The sequence below is a fragment of the Rhodotorula toruloides genome (genome assembly GCF_000320785.1).
Source record: "Rhodotorula toruloides NP11 unplaced genomic scaffold Scaffold2, whole genome shotgun sequence".
NCBI classification, from domain to species: domain Eukaryota; kingdom Fungi; phylum Basidiomycota; class Microbotryomycetes; order Sporidiobolales; family Sporidiobolaceae; genus Rhodotorula; species Rhodotorula toruloides.
Window position 1 is genome coordinate 276,708 of NW_015622962.1, and position 17,814 is coordinate 294,521.

Genomic DNA, 17,814 nt, shown 5'->3' on the forward strand with positions numbered 1-17,814 from the left:
AGCGATGTTGTCCTCCTTTTTCCCGCTTCACAGTCCCGCGATGGCTGCGGGCGAGCTGGTGCCCGACACGCCGACCTCGACAGCTCACGCGGCACACGAGTCGGCCCAGAAGGACTCGCATAGCCAGTCCTACCTCCTCGCTGCCATCGGTCGCGGTGGGGTCCGTCCGCCCTCGTCGCCAGGCGCAAGGACGTCCGACGCCGACAGCTCGCTCTCAGAGGCTACACAGAACAGGCTGAGCGCGATACAGGCAGCGGCACAGGCGCGAGACGGCGAGGAAGACGAACTCGAGTTGGATCAGGATGAGGGGGACTTGTCGACCGTCGCCGACTCACAACTGCCGCCTCGAGCACGCTCACCGGACGAGAACACCTCTCGCAGCCGGGCGAGCGCCGCTCTGAGGCGACACGACTCGCATCCCGTCCTCGCTCCGCCAAAATACGACGACGGGTACCTGGGCGAGACGATGGCGGAGAGTTTGGGCGAGACCAGCTGGGAGAGGGACAAGAGTCGAAGGTCGTCGGATCGAAGCGGATTGTCGCGAACGGCGGCGCAGGATGACGAAGCGCTTGGCGACCCGAACGACGAGACGACGACGGGAGAAGTCTCGATGGATTTGACGCGGGCGGACGGGCGACTTTTGAGTCGGCGCGTGCAGGAGCTTGCCGACGCGGACGATACGGTGCCCAGCCAGCAGATCACGGACGACTCCCAGTCGGTGCGCCCGACGGAAAGTCAGAAGGAGAACCCTTCTCCCGTTCGCGCCATCAGCCGTCCAGCGTCGAGTGCGGCTTTCGGCAGTCACAGCCCTTACGTCAACATGCACGAGGGCAGCGGGCCTTCCTCCTCGCCGGCAGTCGCCCGCGAGCTTCTTCAGCGGTCGCCGGCGAAGAAAGCGTTCGTCGAGGAACCCGCTTCGAGCGCCGACCCCGTTCTCTCGCCGAGCGTTCTCTTGTCTCCCGCGCGACTTGCGAAGCTCAAGGCGGTGGGTGCGTTCGCCTGCGATTCGCTCGGCGCTGCGGAGAATGATGGCAGTCTCGGACCGGAGGTGCGCGATACTCGCTTTGCGGACTGATCTTGAGTACTCATTATGCGTTGGATTACAGACATCGACACCCGCCTTCGCCAACGCGCCTGCCCCTGCGTCAGTCACAGCCGCCCGCACGCTTCCCAATCTCGAGCTCAGCCTCGCTTCCGATACCTCTGCTGCGCCCGCTCAAGCACCTCGTCCCCTCGCTCGCTCCGCCACTACCGGAGTCGACCTTTCCCTCTTCGCCTCGTCGGCGGCGATGAAGGCGCCCGTGCCGGCGAAGAAGAAGGTTCGGCGGGAGGTGTGGGACGGCATCTCGCAGAGTACGGAGGAGGCCAGTCTGTCGATGCGCACGAACGGGGAGGAGCAGAGCCTTGAGCTCCCTCAAACCGTGGTACACGTCGATGAAGCCGAGGAAGGAAAGGGCAAGCCGGAGAAGCAGGAAGAGCGAGGCGACGATATGGACGTCGACGAATCGCTGCCTGCCACCCTTCCTAACGCGCCGTATGCCGACGAGTCTCCTAGCGGCAGCACGGCGACGAGCGAGCAGCAGTCACTGCGTCCAGCCGCCGCCGCTCAGACCGACCAAGCTTCGTCGCTCGACTTTGCTCCTCGTCGCCGACCCAACCAACCCGCCCTCTTCACACGCGCGACCGACTCAGCATCCTCTTCACCGAGTCTCACGCCTGCCCGTGACGAGGCAGCGCCTCGCGTTACTTTCGACGAAAAGGCCGGCGGGAAACGCCTCACCGACATCTCGGATCTCCAGAGCAGCTTTGAGGCGCCGACGCAGTTCGATGTCGCCGCAACGCAAAAGGAGTACGACGCCGAGAAGGTTGGGTCTAGCTTGCGAAGCCAGGATGTCAGCTTCGACAGTGCGTTCCGCTCGTCGGTCTTCTCTCTTTGACCACTGACGGACGTCTCACCTCGATCGCGCAGACGCCGAGCGGTGGCATAATTCGTTTCAGCATGACACTTCGACCAGTGCTCGCGATGGGCCGACATCCACGTCTCGTCCACTGCCGGGTCGCGAGCTGAAGCGCCAGCCTCCTCCACCTTCGCCCGTTCGCGACGGCGAGGTTCCCGTCGCCGACGAGCTCTTCCCTCTGGGAGCCGTTCCGTTCGCCACTACCGATGCCGGCGACGAGACTCTCCAACTACCCGTTCCTCCAGTCGACCTCGACATCTCCACTCTCCCGCAACCAACGCAGAACCAGCCTGTACCCGAAAGCTCGCCCGACGTGCCGCTCGCCAAGCGCCCTCGCTTCAATTCTCCCGTGCAGCAAGGTCGCGCTTCTGGCTCGTCGTCGAGCCACAAGCAGCAGACGGTCTCCTCGAACGGCTTTGTGCCCGACAGTGACGGTCCGACGCCGCCGCTCGCTTCCACGTCGAAGGCGGTCAAGCCGAATCAGCGGAAGGCTCCGCCGCTTGTTGCGAAGCAGAATGCACGGACACGCCAGCAGGCTGCAGATGGGAGCGCGGAGGATGAGGAGTCGGCGACGGAAGAGGAGCCTGTACGAGGCAAAGGCAAGGGTCGTGCGGCAGCAAAAGTCGCCAACCCAGCGGCTTCGAAGCCAGCCCCGTCGCGCAAAGGCAAGGAGCGAGCCGCGGCACCGCAGGAATCGGTCGACGAACTCGACCTCCTCGCTGAGACCAACTACTCGGTTCCACCAGCGCCCAAGACCGCCAAGTCCACCCGAACGACGCGAAGAGCCGCGACAGCTACTCCTGCATCTACCAAGACCGCCGACAAGGGCAAGCGGCGGGCGAGCGAGACGCCCTCTGTCGAGCCTGAGCCCGCGCGCAAACGACGACGGTCCGAAACGTCTTTCATCGGCGTCGAGATCCCGTCTCCCGCCAAGTCTCGTACCTCTACGCCGAAAAAGGCGACGAAGAAGGCACCGGCGAAGCCTGCTGCGACCGCCAAGAAGGCGAAAGGCGGGCGGACTTCGACGAGGTCCGCAGGTACGGCCATCTCACCGTCGCCCGAACCCGCTGCGCCAGTTGCAGGACCTTCGCGACTGCGCTTCCAGTCCGTCGAGGAGGATGTCTCTCGCCAAGCGGCTTCGCCAGCACCCACCGAGACCAGATCGACCACCTCTGCCGGCGAACGCGCGCCAAAGTCTCGTCTGCCCGACACTGCACCCTTTTCACGCGTCCTGGCTCTCTGGCGCGACAACTACCTCTTCTACCCTGCGACGGTCACGGCAGTCTCGGGCGGCTTGTTCCACGTCCTCTTTGACGACAACTCGAAGGGCAAGCTACACCCGCATGAGATCAGGCGCTGCGAGCTCAACGTCGGCGACCTGATCTACTACCGTGGCGACGAGGTCGATACCGAGACGCAGGCTCAGGCGCTGGACGGCGAGGTCCGGGTTCTCCGTGTCGAGCGAGACGGCGAAGCGGTCACGGGCTCGCTCGAAGCCGACGACATCATTGTCGCAACGTCGACACGGGACGAGGAGGGCAGGGTGCATCGCCTGCGGGTCGAAGCCATCTGCATCCAACCGTACCGGTCGCAGCAGCTCGACGACCGACGCCTTACCGCCGACGAGCTCGCGCGATTCGAGGGCCGCGAAGGGGTCGTCCTCCAGTCTCTCGCGCTCCTCAAGCCGCCAAAGCCTGTCGAGTCCAAGCCTTTCGAGCGCAATCCGCAATCGCAACGCCTCTTCAGCAAGACAGCATTCATCGTCACGTACGCCAGCAGCAAGGCGACCGGCGGCGGCCCCTCCCAAACGGATCGCGAGGCGTTCGTCGAAGAGCTCGAGGGACACGGCGCGACCGTCATCGAGTGGCAGCACCTCTTCACGGTCAACGCGCCCGCCAAGTCGACCGACTCGCCCGACCTCTTCTTCCCCATGATCGACTTTGAGGAGATCGAGGAGATTTTCTTGCTCGCCGACAGGGCGTGCACGACGGTCAAGTACCTCGTTGCGCTCGCATTGGGCGTCCCGTGCCTCTCGCGCGAGTTCCCGCTGCAGTGCATCAAGGAGGTGCGTTTGCGCCGGATCCCTCCTTCACTGCTGTGGCGCTAATCGACCTCTCGCGTGCAGTGCGTCCGCCTCGACTGGCGCTCCTTCCTGCTCACCTCCGGCCACATCCAGCAACTCGGCACCTACGGCGCAGGCGGCCAACTGCGTGCGCTTCTCAAGCAGTCTTTCGGCCTCCCTTCGCTCGTCGAGACGTTCAAAAGGGGCGGAGTATTCAACGACAGGTCGTTTTTGGTCGTGCTCAAGAAGGCGGGAAAGTCGAAGGACGAGGTGTGTGACCTTTTTTCCCTCCTTCCTCCGCCGAACATAAGCTGATTTGCGGACTGGATTACAGAAGGTCGCGCAGAACAACCACGCCTACACGCTCCTCTCGCTCCTAACCAGCGCCTCAGCCCACCACGTCCACTTTGTCTCCTCCGCCTCAGACGCCCTCTCCGCCTCGGGCTACGACCACGTCTTCCTCGACGACGACAACACCACCCTGACTCTTCCTGGCGCGCTGAAGAACCATAAGGGGCTGGTCAATATCGTCTGGGTCAAGCAGTGCCTCATGGCTGGAAGGCTGTTGCCGAGCGCGAGGATGAAGGAGGTGCAGGTTGAGGAGCCGTGAGGCCGCGGTGATGGTTGGTCAAGGGCTTGTTGTTGCTTCTCTTCTCGTCTCGTTGCCGCGTTTCCCTCGCAGTCCAAGACTCACAACGCAATGAATCGCATCTCTCGCAGACAACCGGGCAGAGTTGGGAGAGGATGATCGCGAGTTTGCATCTCCTGCACGTCTCGTCCCATCGTGCATCTACTCCATCATGGTAAGCACGCACAAGTCTGTCCGGACGTGTCTGACAACCGTCCCCCGACGTCCCTCAAAGAGGGATACCTTATATCGGTCCAGGGAATAGCTTCTAAAACGCCGACTCCTCTCTCCGAGGAAAGGGAAGTCACTCTTGCTGCTCGGAATCCCGGCCTGCCCGAGGGGTTGGCGGCGAGGCCGGACTGTCTAGGTATCGAGAGCGGGACGGGAAATGGGGAAGGGAGGGAGGGGGTTGGATCGAGACTCGTCGAGCGCGAGAACGATAGTGGATGGACGTTAGCAGGACATGGTCGCTTCGGTACACGAGCCTGGGCGAGGGGTGAAATGCAAGCAAGGCGTGGACTCAAGCGCGACCCGGCGAGAAAGAGCGCTGCGAGGTGCGAAGCTCCTTGTCTAGGGTCGGTAGCGAGCAGAAGGCTGCCGTGTATGTCGAAATGAGCGTCGAGGAAAGTGTGTGAGGAGAAGGAGCGAAGGCGTCTGCGCGAGAGGAGGAGGACAAGAGGGAACGAGCTCGGAAGGACCGCGCGAGAGACGGCTGCAACGCAACCGCGATTAGCTGTGCGATCTGTGCGAAGAGTGGCACTCGAATAGCACGCACACTGCACCCTTCGCCCTCGCCTGCGCTCGTTGGAAGTCGCCGTGCAATTTGCCCGCTGCGATCAGATCTCGAGGGGGAGAGAGAGCAAAGGGTGGAGCGAGTGGGTGCATCGGTGCGATGGTTGAGCGAGCCTGTCTGCGATACCGTGTACGAGTGCTCGTGTGCGGGCTGTGAGCTTGCCGTGCGCCGTGTGAAGCGAGTCGTCGTCGAAAGAGGCAGGACGAGGATCGCTTGAGCGGGTGCATACAGCTGGCTCGCGTGCTGGGCCAGGGCAGCTGCACGGGACTGCTGCTCGCGACACACCGACCACGCTCACTCACCCACCCAGCCACACAACCGCGCCGACAGCCCCATACCCGTCCTGCCTTCCTCGACTCCGCGGACTCGCTCACTTCGCGCGTCTCGACAGCCTCCGGTGCACGCGGGACCACCGCAGAAAGGTTACAAGAGGGACACAGGAGCAAGGTGAGCATTCTCCAACCCGCCAGCGAGCGAGACCACAGCTCACCGCCCCATGCCCTTTCTCATCTGTCCGCGACGGTGAACAGTCAGCCTGCCGCCGTAGGAACGCCGCTGGTCGCCTACGGATATCTCTCGTATTTTCACTCGAGCACTCGCACACCTCCTGCCGCGCTGGCGAGTGCTCGACCCGTTCCGCTTGCCTGTTGCACTCGCCGACTCTCAAGGCACAGAGGTCTCAGCGGGTCCGACAGCTCGCCAGGACGCACATGTCAAGCGACAACGGCATGACAACCCAGCAGTACCCGTCGGCGTACCCCGAGACGCCGCCGGCGCTGCAGGGAAGCCTCCTCCAGCAGCACCAGCAGGCCGCCGTCGCTCAGCACCAGCTCGCACAGCATCAGGCAGCGCAGCAGCAGGCGCCTCAGCAACAGCAGCAGAACGTCCAGCAACAGGTTCTCCAGCAACACGCCTACCCTGCGACGGTCCCGACCACTCCGCTCAACCACGCCTCTCCCCAGTCGCTCGCCTCGCCCAGCATCAAGATCTCTCCCGAAGCGCTCGCCAACCTGACAGCGTCGGGCAACATGCAGACGGGCTCGCCATTCTCCGGCGCAGGATCCGTCGTCTCGCCGACCGGGTCGACCTTCTCAGCCGGCAATGCGAGCGATCCCTTGGGCGGCGAAGGGCAAGGCGGCGCGGGCTACTCGCGCGCGTCGGCGATGGCGCTTGCCGGAGCGATGGGCATGAATGCGACGCCTTCACAGGTCTCGGCGGCTGTCAACGCTGCCCTCGGACACCACCAGCTCGGGCTGGACGTCGACATGGCGTTCACGACGAGTCCTGCGCAGAGCCAGCCTGGCTCGACGGGCGCATCGACGCCTTCGAATGGCTCGACGACAGCCATGTACTACGCTCCTCAGGGTTCGAACTCGCTCCCGACCCAGCTCTCGCAGAGCAGTCTCCCTCCGCCTTCTCACCCCGCTCCGACTCTCGCCTCTTCACAACGACACCACCCGTACGCGCACCCCAACCGCCCTTCACTGGCCGCACAGCACAACCAGTCGACCACCTCCGTCCCGCTCTACCTCTCGACCCCTTCGCCCGCCCCTTCCGCCGCCGCCCAATCCACCGCCTCGCCTCAATCAGCCGGCCCCGACCCACCCGCCAACTCGATCGCCCTTGGACTCCCGCCCGTCGCTCCGCAAGGAGTCCAGCGAGTTCACTCCGCTCCCGCTCACATCCTCACCCTCGCAACTCAGGGCTTGAGCGACGTAGGTAGCTCGCCGCTGCCTAGTGCGGACTCGGAGGCGCAGGGCGCGATGGAACAGCGGATGTATGTTGGCGAGCAGCAGCAGCAGCAGCAGCCTCAGCAGTCGTCGATGGGCAGCCACGACGACGGAGCGGACCGGCTGCGCATCTCGACCAGCTCGACGCCGTCGACTACTCCCGGTCCGCCCGCGCTCGGTCCCGCTTTCGGCCACTCCTCGACGCCCATCTCGATCGACACGCTCTCGGCCTCGAACGCCATCTCCTCCCTGACCGCACCCGCCTCTGCCCCACCCTCGATGGACGACGAACGCTTGCCGACCTACAACGAAGGTGTCTCGGCAGCAATCACGCTGCTGCAGAAGCGGCTGCCGATCATGGAGGCTGCGTTGTCCACGAGCGAGGTCGAGTCGGGTCAGGACGAGGAGGAGATTTGGAAGGGGATTGAGGGGGCGTACGATGAGTTGAAGAGAATCATGGGGGAGCGGAAGGACGGGAGGAGGGTCGCGATGGCGGATCGGCAGGCAGCCAAGAACGGAAAGGTGAGCCTCCGGTTTCTTTCGAGCACTTGCGAAGAGAGCAGCCGAGCTGACCCCTCGCTAGACTCGTCAGCGCTCCTTCTCGACGATGGAGCTCGAGTCGCCCGTAACGCCCGTCACGCCCGTCGACCGCGACCGACCATCCTTCCTCACCGGCCCGCCCCCTCCCCTCCTGCACACGATGTCCTCGCCCGACATTCCCCTCTCTGCGGCAGCGACTGCAGCGCGCAACATCGCCGCCCTCCAGAAAGCGCAGGCACAGGCGCAGATGCAGCAAGCGCAGATGCAACAGGCGCAGGCCCAAGCCGAGGCGCACGCTCGACTCGTCCAAGACGCAGAGCGAGCGCGAGCCGAAGCCGAGCAGCGCGCGAGGGCGGAGGAAGAGTTGCGACAGCAGCAACAGCAGCGGGTTGAGGCTGAGGCGCAGGCGAGGGCGGACGCAGAGGCCGAGGCGGCGCAGCAGCAGTTGAAGGCTGAGCAGGCGATGAGGGAGATGGAGCAGTACCAGCAGGTCTTGCACGAGGAGCAGTTGAGGTTGGCGCGGGAACGGCTGCACCAGCAGATGCAGGAGGGCGCGACGCCTGGCGTCCCTCCGACGCTGCCCAATCCGCCTCCTCCAACGCCCACACCGACGCCGACGCAGCAACAACCTCCTCAGCAACCAGCGCAGCAGTCTCAGCAGCAACAGCCCTTGCAGCCTGCCCAAATCGCGCATCCGGGTCAAATCGCCTACACGCAACCCCCGCAATACGGCATCCAGCTTCAACCCGCTCAACCTGGCGCACCGCCTCTCGTCGCCATCCCCGCCAACGCCGTCCCCGCCGCGATCACGCAGCCTCTCTATACCCAGGGAGGCCAGCCGTCCGGCTACCCGCAGTACACTCCCGGCATCGATCCGCTCGCTATCGGCGGTGACATGAACATGATGCACCTCTCCGGCCTTGGTGGTTTCGCCGGCGCCATGGGCGGCCAGTCGCAGCAGCCTCAACAGCCCGACTCGGTCGACCCAGCTCTCACGAGCGGCATCGCGCCAAGCACGGTCTCGCCGCCGATGAACAGCACGTCCATCTTCGCCAACGCCGCCAGCGGTGGACCAGGACCTGTCCGCCCGTCTCGCTCGCGCGCCGCCTCGCAGTCCGGCTACACCTCGTCCGGCTCGCGGTCTCGCGCCGCATCTGGTTCGGGCTACCAAGCGCTTCTCGAGAGTCGATCTCGCGCAGCAAGCTCGGCGAGTTCGGTGTACCAAATGTTCGAGCGGGACGACGAGGACGAGATGGACGATGAGGCGGTCGACCTTGACCAGGTTGAGGTCGGCGGGACAGGACCGGCCCAGAGTAAGGTGCCGCCGATGGGTGCGGCGAGCGCGGGTGTCGAACCTGAACTCAAGGCGGTCATGGATCCGATCTTCTTCGAATTCCTCGCCGACATCTGTTCGAACCGTGCGTATCGTTCCGATGCGTCTTTTCCTGCTTGTACTCACGCATAGCTTCTCCTGCAGTCGACGCAACTGACTCAAAAGGCGAGCCGATCCACCAGACGCTCATGGCCAAGAAGATGGAGAAGCTCGACCAGTCGCACGACTTCCGCCCGTTCCGGTTCCGCATTCAGGCGTTCACGACCGCATTCGCCGACCGTCTCGCTGCGTCCGGCATCTTCGATCAGGAAGTGCCGATTAAGAAAGTCCGGCAGTACCTCTGGGCGCAGCCGTACATCTCCCGCTTCAATGACGACGGCAAGAAGGCCAAGGTTCGTCCCCTCCTTCTACTTGTCTACACGTACCCTCGCTGACTCGCGCTATCTCATCGCCGCAGTCCAAGGGCAACCACATCTGGACGGTCGAAGCGAAGAAGGTTCCCGACAAGAAGTGGATCTTCCGCGAGTTCACGCGCTGCATCAAGGGCAACGCGCCTCCGATCGCCTTCATCGGCCTTCCCTGGACTTGGGCACCTCGCGTCTGGGACCCGCAATGCTCGAGCGCCGCCATCGACGCCTCCTTCTCGTCGCCGAGCCTGCCAGACTGGCTCTCCTGGGAGGACAACGTCCTCTCCGGCGAGGTCCCCAAGTCGGCGCACGGTCAGACAATCGAGGTCGAAGCCGTCGCAACGTTCCAGATGGGCGACCGGGTCCACCAATTGCGCGCGACGACCCAGTTCCTCGTCGCCTCGCCCGACGAGACCGACGACCCCGCCAACTTCGGCATCCTCGAGCTGCCGAAGCAGAAGCTTGCCGACTCGTTGCGCGAGGTGAAGGAGGAGCAGAAGCCGAACGTCTCGACGGGCAGCTCGCAGCTGGCGAGCCCGTCCGGCCTGAACCCGACTCTGTATCGCTCGCCAAGCGCCGGGAGTGTCGGGCTTCTCGAACCTCCTGCGCCCAATCACGTCCTGTCCGGCGCGCACGGCGGCTCGTACCCCGCGTCTGGTAGCGGGACACCCGGCAACATCCTCGAACCCGGTTTCGTCCAGCTCGATCAACAGCAGCTTCACGACCAGCAGCAGTTCATCGCGCAGCTCCAACAACAAGCTGCGGCGGCGAACGACATGCAGGTTGACGACCAACAAGCAGCTCGACAAGCGCAAGCGGCGCTGCACCAGCACTACGCGTCGCTCGCTATGCAGCAGGGCCAGTCCTTCGAGTCGATCTCGCCAGGACAGTTGTCGTACGCACCGGCTCCCGAGCTCGTGCAGAACGCGCTGCAAGACGCCGCCATCGGCGTACACCCTACTCGTGCGTGCCGCTCCGGCTCAAGGCTCGCAAATTTGACTGACCTCGCTATTTCCTGTAGTCGCGTCGCTCAACACCGGTATGCTCTCGCACGCCACTCCCGAGATCGGCACGCCCGGCGGCATCTTCCACCTTCACGAGATGGGCCAGCAACCTCCCTTCACCCTCGACCCGTCCCAACTGTAGCCAATACCGCGCCTTGCTTTCTCCGCCCTCGACTCGCCTCGCCTTACATACGACGTTTCGACTTTCAGCAGTGCCTTTCCTTGTTGTCCATGCTTCCCTTCTGCTCCCGCTCGAATGCGGGACGCTCCCTCCCCCCATTCTCCTCGCCAAAAGGCGCACAGCCGCGTCAACATCCCCCCTCTCCCTCCTCTCCATACCACCTCGCCCTCGCACCACTGCCCGTCGCAACGACCCTGTCCATCGTTCCTTCTCCTTCTCCCCCTCCCTGTCCTGTATCAAACCCGCCCGCATGATTCCTTCCGCTTGACTAGAAGGCATCCTCTCGCCAGGATGAAACCGCAAAGAACTGTTCATATCGTCTGCAGCCGTCCGCGACCTGGAGAGGACAGTCTGCCAGCCTTTGCCTGCGTCGACCTTCGACATACCACTTTTGACTTCGGCGACTCGCTGGACTCCTGTCGTCGTCCGCTTGATTGATGCACGGACCGACGAACACTAGCTCTGCGGACTCTGCCAGTCCCTCCGCCAGCTCACACGACCCGCACCATCCTCATCAGCGGAGACTCTCGCACAGTCTTCACATCTCGACAGACACGATGGAGCACGCCCAAGCGGCGCCAATCGACATCCCGGGACCGTCTTCACCTCGTGCAGCCCAGGTCTTCCCCAGCGACGCCGTGTCCGCCTCGTTCTCCTCCTCCCCCACCAGCCCGCCCCGTGGCTCTCCCGAACCCTCAACTTCGTCCTCTCCCGGCTCGACAGGCGTGCGACATCACGTGCGGTCGGAGAAGCTGCTCGAGGCGGCGCATATAGACCCGAGAGAGGCGAGGTGGCGATGCTTGGGCGGCGAGGAGGGCTTGCAGCTGGACGAGGAGCCTTCGAAGAGCTGGTCAGAGGACGGGCACGACGATGGTGCGCGCGAGATCAAGTCAAGACAAGCAACGAAACGTAGGATGCTGACGAGTAGACGACTGTTCCAGGAGTCCTGTGCGCCCCGAAGAACGTTCGCGCCGTTGGCGATACGGCTGTCCTCGTCGAAGAGCCAGCTGCAGGTCGCAGTCCGCCACACAGTCCCGTCGGCTCGTCACTCTTCCAGCGAAGATGGTCGCTCTCGCGAAAGGAGCGAGCGGGAGGTCAAGGGGCGTGAAAGAGGCGAGGAGGTAAGGCTTTTCTCCCCCGCTTCGCTCTTCCCATCGCTTATGGCCTTTGTTCGCGCAGTTCGACTGACTCGTATACCCGCATACTGTAGTATATCCGCAACACATTTTCCACAGATCACGAGCCGAGCGGGCGGAAGAGAGGGCGGGTCGAGGAGAGCGAGAGAGAGCGAGAGGCGGGTTGGGCTCGAGCGGGACTCACGTTGATGTGGATGTCCTGGCCCTCCTTGAGCTTGTCGTTGGCAAACTGGGGCAGGACCCCGAACGTGTGAGCTCCGAACATGTCGCGCTGCGCTTGCAAGAGCGAGGCGGGGAGGCGGTTGATGCGGTAGCCACCTACCTGGCGAGGGCTGTTTCCGGCCTGTGTTGTTCCTTCGTCGGTGCTGTTTGAAGCGCTCTTGTAACTGACTTGCGCCGCTATAGAATTGCTCGACTGCAATAGGTCGACTTTACGAGGGAGGAAGGACCTAAGGACCCGCGCAGGGGCAAATCGCCAAGTTCGTCTCCACGTCGTGTGCCACGTTCCTCCTTGATGACAGACGTATGCGCTGGTGCTGTTCCAGCGAGAGAAACCCGCTGCCTGAGCTGAGCAATCACCCTCGAAGCAACGTTCGCAGCGGACCTTCCCATCCAGCTTCCCTCGTCTCGCGCTATCTCCGCGCCACTTTGCACGATACGCGCTTTCCTCCGACCCCTACGCCGCAAAGAAGCAGAACCCCAAGCGACAGAGTCGGGCACGCCAGCAGCGCTGCATTAGACCTTCCCCTCGCGTTTTCTTCCGACAACCTCGCTTCGTTCTCGCTCTCGCCGTCGCCAGAGGAGTGGGCTCGGTGCCTCGCGAGCTTGTGCGCCGTCAAGACTCACCTGCAATACTGCGACAGCACTCACATCCGACACTATGCAACAAGGAGGACGGAGGAACGGAATCGACCTCGTTCACCAACTTCGTCTCAACGAGACTTGCGACATCCTGTCTTGGCTGAAGGGCTATCCTTCGGCGACTTTTCCGCCAGAGCACCTTGCTACGCGCGCAACGGTCGTTGAAGCGGAGTTCGCAGCGGGCCTTCCCACCTTTGTCCTCTATCGTTCCTCGCCTTTGCCCACCATACTGCATCCTAAGACTCTTTCGCTCGTCTTGATTGGTGCTTGAGGAATTGACAGAGGATACAGGAGAGCGAGACGCCCAAGCCGGAAGACCAGCGCGACGCCTACCCCTCCTCCTCTTCCTACCGCCCCGATAACGCTTGCTCGCTCCCCAACGTCTCTCGCTCGCGCACACTCTCTCAATGCTGTAAACCAAAACTGAGATCTTTTTGCAAGTTGTGGGGATCAGGCAAGCCGAGTCCTAGGTTGTCCTCCTTCTCTTCCTCAAGGAACGGCGACGAGACAGAGGCTTCTCGACGACGTTCTCCGCACGTAACGAGGTACGCTTAGACGTTGTAGGTCGAGCTGTGATGTGCGGCAGAAGCTGGTCAGCGAGGGAAAAGAGACGAAGGAGGACAGACGGTACGCACGCAGAGACGTTGCCGCCGCGGCCGGTCCACTATCGATGTTGAAGGAGAGCGTCAGCAGGTGCGTCTAGGACGAGGGAGGAAGAGAGGAATAGAGAGCAGGTCGAGGAGAGCGAGAGAAACTCACGTTGACGTGGATGTCCTGGCCCTCCTTGAGCTTGTCGTTGGCAAATTGGGGCAGGACCCGGAAGGTGTGAGCTCCGAACATGTCGCGCTGCGCTTGCAAGAGCGAGGCGGGGAGGCGCTCGGTGCGGTAGCCGTCGAAGAAGGAGAGGGCGGTCGAGAAGGCCGGGGTCGGGATACCCCAGAGCGCGCCCTGGGCGACGATGCGGCGCCATCCAGGCTGCGCCTTGTGGACGGCCTTGTTGAAGAAGTCGTCGAAGAGGAGGTTCTCGAGCTCGGGGTTCTTCTGGTACGCCTTGGTGATGTCGCCGAGGAAGACGGAGCGGATGATGCAGCCTCCGCGCCACATGAGCGCGATGCCGGCGTTGTTGAGGTGCCAGCCGTAGGTCTTGGCGGCCTCGCGCATGAGCATGAAGCCCTGGGCGTACGAGACGATCTTGGAGGCGTAGAGGGCCTGCTCGAGGTCGTCGATGAACTGCTTCTTGTCGCCCGAGAACGGCTCGATCTGCGGGCCACCGATGACCTTGGAGGCGCGGACACGCTCGTCCTTGATCGCCGAGAGGCAGCGGGCAAAGACGGCCTCGCCGATGAGGGTGACGGGCATGCCAAGGTCGAGGGCATTGGTCGCGGTCCACTTGCCGGTGCCCTTCTGCGAAGCGGCGTCGAGGATCTTGGTGACGAGGGGCGTGCCGTCGTCGTCGTTGTAGCGGAGGATCTGGGTGGTGATCTCGATCAAGTACGAGTCGAGGACGCCCTTGTTCCAGCGCTCGAAGACTGCGGTCCAAAGCGTCAGTAGCGTCGCAGAAAGCATGGTAGAGTGCACGCACTGTCGGCAATCTCCTTCTCGTGCATGCCGAAGCCGCGCTTGAGGATGTCGTACGCCTCGGTGATGAGCTGCATGTCTCCGTACTGCGCGCCGACCTCGCGTCAGCACTCGTACGCACTGGAGAGAGCACCGTATTACGCACCTCGATACCGTTGTGAACCATCTTGACGTAGTGGCCGGCACCCTCCTCACCGACCCAGTCGCAGCAAGGCTCGCCGTCGGTCTGGGCAGCAGTCTTCTGGAAGATCTCCTTGATGTGGGGCCATGCGGCGGTGGATCCACCGGGCATGAGCGAAGGGCCGTAGCGGGCGCCCTCCTCACCGCCCGAGACACCCGAGCCGACGAAGAGGAGGCCCTTGGACTCGAGCTCCTTGGTGCGGCGGTTCGAGTCGGGGAAGTGCGAGTTGCCGCCGTCGATGACGATGTCGCCCTTCTCGAGGTGGGGCTCAAGCTGGGCGATGAAGTCGTCGACGGCCTGGCCGGCCTTGACGAGGAGGACGATCTTGCGGGGAGTCTTGAGCTTGGCGCAGAGCTCCTCGATCGAGTGGGCGCCGACGATCGACTTGCCTGTGTCGCAAAGTATCAGTGACTGTGCGAGAAGGCGCGGGAGCGAACGCACCCTTGGCCTCGTTCTCGAGGAAGTGGTCGACCTTCGAAACGGTACGGTTGTAGGCGCAGACGGTGAAGCCCCTGTAGCTCGCGCATCAGTACAGGCTACATAGAGCGTGTGTGAGAGGGTGCCCACTTGTCAGCCATGTTGAGGATGAGGTTCTGGCCCTGCATTGCGGAAAGCGAGATCCGTCAACTCTCGGTTTCGGAACAAGTCGTCGGCAACTCGTGCGCAACGCACCATGACGGCGAGGCCGATGAGACCGATGTCGGCGCTGCATTGTCGCGCAAGGAGTGAGGAGTTAGCTTCGACTGGGAGGAAAAGAGGTCGGGGACGATGATGCTGGATCGATAGGGTCGTCGTGCGGGAACAGCATCGACGCCCTCGGCGGGAATCTCAGTCCCTCGAGTAGATCCCAGCGAGTCTATCGCAACTGCACGCGAACCCTCCCAGCGCCGTCGCCGACCTGCGCGGTCCCGCCTCCACCGACGCCATCGGGTCCGTAAGATCCACGTCCTTCGTCCTCGCCGCGATCGACCCTGATGCGCTCGTTCGCCCGGTAGAAAGCACTCCAAGCACAGTCTCCATCGCTGCGAGGATCCGCCGCAGCCTCAGCGAGTCGAGGAGGCCGACTCGAGGCAGGCCGAGTGACGCTCCAAGGATGTCGCGAGGACGCGGGTCGTCGATGGCGGGCGCGGTAGAGGGGACGTACACAGCTTGCGACATTGTTCTAGTCGAGTGTAGGTGGGAGAGAGTCTGCGAGAGTCTGGCGTGAGCCGTGGTGAAGAGAGAAGACGAGGACGAGAAGGAGAGCCGAGCCAGACAAGGTCACTCGGGGTCGCTCGGACTAATCAAACGAATACTAATCAACGATTACAACGTCTACCGCTCCTTGCGCGTCTCTACTCGGTGCAGCCCATTGCCATTCGCACTGTGCGCACCGTTCAATCGCCGCCCTGCCTTGTCGCCTCCGTCGCTGCTGCTCGAGTACTCGTCCTCGTCCTCGTCGTCGCTCCGTGTGTCCTCGGCCGACGCACCGAGGAACATGTTCCACAGGACCCGCAGGACTGCCGACGGAGAGTGTCAGCGCAGGTTTCGGCACCGAGAACGACAGCAAACTCACTCATGGCGAGCCAGAGGCAGATGAGCAGCTGCAACGCCAGCAAGAGCGCCGTGAAGCACCTCTGCGTGTTGCGGCTGAAGTAGTAACCGTCTTCAGACCGCCAGTCGTACTCGAGGACGGTCTGCGCCTCGACGACGACGCTCCAGATGATGCGGCCAAAGATGATGTGCCGCGTGACGATCCACGAGATGAGGAAGATGGCGAATGTCGCGTCCGAGGCTTTGTGGTTGCCCGTGTACTTGAACAGCTTGGCGAGCTGCGCGTCCCACCATCAGCATCTCTCCCACGTTTAGGAAAAAGGGCGGCCGAAACGCACCGGGAGGAAGATGTCGACGAGGTCCATCGTGCAGAGAATCGTGTTGCCGATCCGAGTCCAGTTGAGGACGTAGCTGAACATCATGAGGAGCGAGGTGATGATGTGGTGCGCGAACATCTGGTAGTAATCCTTGCGCCGCGCCTCGAGGTTGATGACGATCATTTGCTGGATGTAGACTGCGCACACACCCTCGTCAGCTCAAGCAAAGTTGTCGCAGGCGGGAGAGGCGTCGCACAAGCCGTTTGGACGAGATCTGCGACATGGAAAGCAAGTCAGCGACAAACTTGGAACTCGAAAACGCCGAACGCACAATACCACTTCGTCAACGCCGGCAACGCATCGTGCGGGTATCCCTTCCAGAAGTGCAGCGTATTGAGGCTTCGATAGGGGCTTGTTTGGTTGATGTACTGCGAGCGAAGACCCGTCAGCCTGGGTCGTCGTGAGCGAGACAAGCGAGAGTCTCACCAGCCCGAGCGTCCACGAACACGCTGCGCCGAGATCGTCAGCGAACGCAAAGAGACCGAAAGGAGCGAACGGGACGCACTGTAATAAGCGAGCGACCACCCTTGCTCGGAGAAACGAATGAGGGCCCGCCTCGACCTGACCCCGCACATTTTCGCGACCGGCACAAACACCCAGCGCATCATCGCTTCCCGCAGGAAGCAGAATGCGATTACCCACCACGCAATGAGGAAGGCGTCGCTGCGAGAGGGCGGTCGCGAAGATTAGCGGGAGTTCGAGAAGCGGGAGTCGACGGAGGGGAGGGGACGCACTCTCGCCCTTTGTAGTAGAGTTGTGTGTCGGGCTTGCGGAATGAGAGGAAGAGGAAGCGGGAGAAGGGCGAGCGGAGGTGCCATGAAGGCGAAGGGGTGAGGTCGGTCGAGAGATGGTATTCGGGCGGGTTGAGCACGTTGCCAGCAAGGATGACGGCGAGGACAGTCGCAGATAGCTCTGTTGGACGCAACGAACGACCGTCAGCTCGTCCTGCGGCTGTCTGCGAGCCAGGAAAGTGCACGCGCCAAGTTGTCGTCTCAACACGAAGTCGACCACTCCTCGTCCCTGCGGCCCGCGCTTGCGAGCAAAGAGCGCCTTGGACTTGGGCGGTGGAGCTGCTCTGACGGCATGGGCGCCTGCAGCCATGGCGTACGAGCGGACGAAGCGAGAGGCGGGAGCGCGAAGACAACCTCGACTTTCCGCGACGAAGCGATGTCGAGATATCGCTTGCCTGGGAAGCGCAAGGAGGTCGTACAAGCTTGCTGATTCCTGTCCGACTGCATCCCGGACCTTCACGAGCATCCTGCTCACGGTGGGGCACTTCTTCTCCCCGTCCTCGACGGACTTTCATCCAACTTGCAGATGCTGAGCGAGAGGAGCGGAAACGGACTGTACTGCATCCCTGCAAGGGTAATCTGAGGCGGGCGCATTCCTAGGTGAATCTGAGGGACTCGCTGACCGCTGAAGCCCCCTGAATACCCCAATACGGTATATATACGCAGACCGCCCGACGGCAGGCAGGACACCTCGGGCGTTTTACGCCCTCGATAGCTCAGT

At 63.0% G+C, this 17,814-nt stretch overlaps 6 protein-coding genes across 6 annotated transcripts; 3 read left to right on the plus strand and 3 right to left on the minus strand.

The window, feature by feature from the left end:
- Positions 1-40: 40 nt before the first annotated feature.
- Positions 41-4,630, plus strand: RHTO_02784 (BRCT domain containing protein; the record flags this gene model as incomplete). The annotated part of the gene is made up of 5 exons (XM_016416457.1): positions 41-1,048; positions 1,107-1,905; positions 1,970-4,023; positions 4,084-4,290; positions 4,355-4,630. 5 exons carry the CDS (start codon positions 41-43, stop codon positions 4,628-4,630), a joined length of 4,344 nt encoding a protein of 1,447 aa, XP_016276176.1.
- Positions 4,631-5,218: 588 nt separating this feature from the next.
- Positions 5,219-5,533, minus strand: RHTO_02785 (uncharacterized protein; the record flags this gene model as incomplete). The annotated part of the gene is made up of 2 exons (XM_016416458.1): positions 5,219-5,360; positions 5,424-5,533. The coding sequence occupies 2 exons, from the start codon at positions 5,531-5,533 to the stop codon at positions 5,219-5,221; spliced, it is 252 nt and encodes an 83-aa protein (XP_016276177.1).
- A 618-nt stretch (positions 5,534-6,151) lies between these two features.
- RHTO_02786 (uncharacterized protein) lies at positions 6,152-10,597 on the plus strand (the record flags this gene model as incomplete). The annotated part of the gene is made up of 5 exons (XM_016416459.1): positions 6,152-7,693; positions 7,764-9,129; positions 9,189-9,436; positions 9,502-10,414; positions 10,473-10,597. The coding sequence occupies 5 exons, from the start codon at positions 6,152-6,154 to the stop codon at positions 10,595-10,597; spliced, it is 4,194 nt and encodes a 1,397-aa protein (XP_016276178.1).
- A 476-nt stretch (positions 10,598-11,073) lies between these two features.
- On the plus strand, positions 11,074-11,744 carry RHTO_02787 (uncharacterized protein; the record flags this gene model as incomplete). Its single annotated transcript, XM_016416460.1, has 2 exons — positions 11,074-11,509; positions 11,578-11,744. The coding sequence occupies 2 exons, from the start codon at positions 11,074-11,076 to the stop codon at positions 11,742-11,744; spliced, it is 603 nt and encodes a 200-aa protein (XP_016276179.1).
- A 1,440-nt stretch (positions 11,745-13,184) lies between these two features.
- On the minus strand, positions 13,185-15,067 carry RHTO_02788 (6-phosphogluconate dehydrogenase; the record flags this gene model as incomplete). The annotated part of the gene is made up of 8 exons (XM_016416461.1): positions 13,185-13,203; positions 13,269-13,297; positions 13,393-14,162; positions 14,216-14,297; positions 14,357-14,781; positions 14,834-14,904; positions 14,960-14,991; positions 15,065-15,067. 8 exons carry the CDS (start codon positions 15,065-15,067, stop codon positions 13,185-13,187), a joined length of 1,431 nt encoding a protein of 476 aa, XP_016276180.1.
- A 639-nt stretch (positions 15,068-15,706) lies between these two features.
- On the minus strand, positions 15,707-16,910 carry RHTO_02789 (longevity-assurance protein; the record flags this gene model as incomplete). Its single annotated transcript, XM_016416462.1, has 7 exons — positions 15,707-15,891; positions 15,948-16,203; positions 16,264-16,439; positions 16,499-16,516; positions 16,574-16,670; positions 16,729-16,751; positions 16,808-16,910. The coding sequence occupies 7 exons, from the start codon at positions 16,908-16,910 to the stop codon at positions 15,707-15,709; spliced, it is 858 nt and encodes a 285-aa protein (XP_016276181.1).
- Positions 16,911-17,814: the final 904 nt, after the last annotated feature.